General features: G+C 46.0%; 1 protein-coding gene across 1 annotated transcript; it reads left to right on the top strand.

Moving 5' to 3' along the window:
- The first annotated feature begins 1,925 nt into the window (after positions 1–1,925).
- Positions 1,926–2,960, top strand: LOC127186598 (melanoma-associated antigen B4-like). The gene has a single exon (XM_051142863.1). The coding sequence runs from the start codon at positions 1,926–1,928 to the stop codon at positions 2,958–2,960; it is 1,035 nt and encodes a 344-aa protein (XP_050998820.1).
- The last annotated feature ends 483 nt before the right edge of the window (positions 2,961–3,443 follow it).

The raw sequence follows: 3,443 nt of genomic DNA, 5'->3' as shown, positions 1-3,443 counted from the left end.
ACTCACAGAAATCTGCCTGCATCTGTCTCCCTCAGTTCTGGCATTAAAGGTATGCAGCTCCTCTGCCGGGCTGACTTAGTTTTATTTTATTTTACTTCTTTTTTGGTGGGTGTTGGGTTTGAGACAGGGTCTCTCTGTGTAGCCTTGACTTTCCTGGACTCACTCACTTTTTACACCAGGCTGGCCTTGAACTCTCAGAAATCTGCCTGCTTCTGCCACCCCCGGTGCTGGGATTAAAGGTGTGCAGCCTCCCTGTACAGCTGACTTAGTTTTATTTTATTTTATTACACTTTATTTATTTTTTGTTGTTTTGTTTTGTTTTGTTTTGTTTTGTTTTGTTTCTTCTGAGACCAGCTTTCTCTGTGTGACCTTGGCTGTCCTGGACTCACTCTGTAGACCAGGCTGGCCTTGAACTCACAGATGTCTGCCTGCCTCTTCCTCCAGAGTGCTCTGATCAAAGGTGTCTTTGAGGGCATAGATGCGCATGGGTGCAGTTGCTGGCAGAAGCCAGAAGAGAGTGCTGAATACCCTGGAGCTCAAGTTAATGGTGCTTTTGAGCTCCATTGTCCTCAGTCTGGAGAAGTCCTGAGGAGAGTGTGCCAGTAGAGATCCACACTCCTTTTCCTTCTGTGCTCTCTGGAATGAGGCAGAAAACAAAACTAGGGATCGGATGGAGGGAAAGCCCATGGTAACAACAGAAAGTGCAAGGAAATTTACCAGTGAGGATCCCATATGTGTACTCGAGAATCTCAAACATGGAAGTTGAGTACAGAGCTTAACCTCTCATGATACAGCTGCCTCCACTAAACAAAGGAGCACCATGTTCTTTTGGAAATTAAAAGGCAGAGTGTTGAGTTCTGAAGGAATCACCCATCCCAGGAGAGTCAGGTGACTTGAGACCTAGCCATGCCATCCATCTTGAGGGACCCCAAGGAAATCTATTGGGCTGTTTGTACATGGGGATGTGGGGAACTCAATGTGGGTAGAGGGCCTCAAGTCATCATAGGGGAGAACCTAAATATGACCAGAAATCAAGGTGAGGACGCAGGTCAACCTAGGGAAGCCCTCCATCAATGACAGCCTAAACTGACCGGGCGGCTTTTTTGTTTTTTGTTTTTTTGTTTTGTCTTGATTTTGTGTTTTGACACAGGGTTTCTCTGTGTAGCCTTGGCTGTCCTGGACTCGCTTTGTAGACCAGGCTGGCCTCGAATTCACAGAGACACGCCTGCCTCTGCCTCCCGAGTGCTGGGATTAAAGGCGTGCGCCACCAACATCCAGCCTGACTGGGCAGTTTTGATGAAGAGAAACTGGTTCACTCCAGTGCTATGTGGTGGCTGGTGGTTCTAATAATAGTAGTGACATGTTTCATTTATTTGTCTGTTTATTTATCTATTTAGGTAAAAGACGTGGATTAAATCCACACTAGTGTGGCTTCTAGGTATTTCCAGAAGCCAAGGTGAAGAATAATGTCTACACAGGGGCTAGAATTTCACAGAAATCACAGCCTCAGAGTAGAAAAGGAGAGGGGCTCAGAAGTTTTCTGCTGGTGATGTGAACTGAGAGGAAATGAGAGGTTCCCTGAATCTCAAAACTGAAGTCGTCCACTGCCACCCCTACTCATTAGACAAGTACAAGACAGGCAAGATAGAGAAGCCCCAGACTGGAAAAAAAAAAAACAAAAAAAAAAAACCAAAAAAACAAAAAACCCCATCTACCTTCTTATTCAGGGGATAATCTTTTTATAACAGCACCATGTTGGATCCCTGAAGGGCTGCACTCATGAAAACCTGCAGAGGCAGCCTTAGTTACAAACAAGGTGTTCTCTCTCTGATTAAAGGGTTCATATCATCTTCTGTTTCTTACAGGTGTTTGCATCCCCAGCCTCCTTCCAACACTTGCTGTTCTTGACCTTAGCCAGAGTCATCATGCCTCGAGGCCAGAAGAGTAAGCTCCATGCGCGGGAGAAACGCAAACAGGCCCGAAGTGAGGCTCAGGCTTCTCGGGATGCTCAGAGAACAGCCCAAGAAACGCCAGAGGCAGTAGAAGAGTCCCCTGCTGCCTCCCAGACCCAGGCTGAGGCCGAGGCTGAGGCCGAGGCCGAGGCTGAGGCTGAGGTGCCCAGCACTCCCGAGGCGCCTCCGACTACACCACCATCTACCCCAAGTTTTCTGATTATTTCTTCCTCTGATTCAGATGAAAGCTGCAGTGAGGAAAGTGAGCAAAGTAGGCAGTGGGGATACTCTGCTGGGGCCAGCCTTTACTCTGACGCTGAGCACCAAGCTCTGATAGAGAGAAGGGTGATGATGCTCTTGCAGTACCTGCTCTACAACTACAATCTGAAGCAGCTTACCACCAAGGAGGAAATGCTGAAGCTTATCAGCAAGAAGCATGAGAGAGACTTCCCTGAGATCTTCAGGAAAGCTGCTCAGAAGCTCGAGGATACCTTTGCAGTGGAAGTGAGGGAAGTCAACTCCAGTAATTCCTCATATGACCTCATCAGCCAGCTGAAGCTCCCCAACAATGGGAGGATTCGTGCTGGCAGAGGCTTACCCAAGGACGGCTTCCTGCTGAGCGTCCTGGCTATCATCTTCGTTCGGGGCAATCGCACCAGTGAAGAAGAGATGTGGGAAATCCTGAAGAAGAAGCACATCTACCCAGGGAAGAAGCACCGCATCTTTGGTGAACCCCGGAAGCTCATGACCCAGTATTTGGTGAAGCTGCAGTACCTGGAGTACCGGCAGGTGGCCAACAGCGACCCTCCACGCTATGAGTTCCTGTGGGGTCCCCAAGCCTACGCTGAAACAAGCAAGAAGAAAGTCCTGGAATTTTTGGCCAGGATCAACAAAACAACACCTGATGTCATCGAAGCCCTTTACGAAGAGACCCTGGACGAGGAGGAGCAGAAGCAAGAAGGAGAAAAAGCCAGAGGTGAAGATAAAGCTGCTGCCGCTGCTGACTAAGCTAGTCAAGTTACCAGCAGCTTCTACCACCCCTGTTGACACTTGAAGTTTTCCTGTCAAGATAAGAAGACGAAACATCAGAAGAAGAATTTTCTTGATCATATGAAATAGGTCTACAGTTAGGAGGACTAAAAGATAGCCAAATCCTAGTTTTCTTTCACTATTTTTGCTATGTGGTATGGTAAAGTTATATGCAATATGATTTTGTTCTTGGTTTGTGCTAGAATGTTGAAGAAATTAAATGTTTATGACTTAGAGTTTGTACTTTTTTTTTTTTTTTTTTTTTTTTTTTTTTTTTTTTTTTTTTTTTTTTTTTTTTACGGTTAATTCACCAAATGTTCACTTAGCACCCATTCTTTATAAGTCATCGGTCAACCTGGCATGTTAAGATAAAGCAATACTTCCCCTTTGTGTGTGTGTGTTTGTGGTTTTGTTTCACTTTGTTGTTGTTGTTGTTGTTGCTTTGGTTTTTCAAGACAGGTT

Source organism: Acomys russatus, unplaced genomic scaffold (assembly GCF_903995435.1).
Source record: "Acomys russatus unplaced genomic scaffold, mAcoRus1.1, whole genome shotgun sequence".
NCBI lineage: Eukaryota > Metazoa > Chordata > Mammalia > Rodentia > Muridae > Acomys > Acomys russatus.
Note: the sequence above shows the minus strand (reverse complement) of the source record. Positions and strands in the feature narration are given on the sequence as shown.

Bases quoted from the DNA above. Each gene is read 5' to 3' on its own strand.
- LOC127186598 (XM_051142863.1), top strand. From the start codon at position 1,926: ATGCCTCGAGGCCAGAAGAGTAAGCTCCATGCGCGGGAGAAACGCAAA.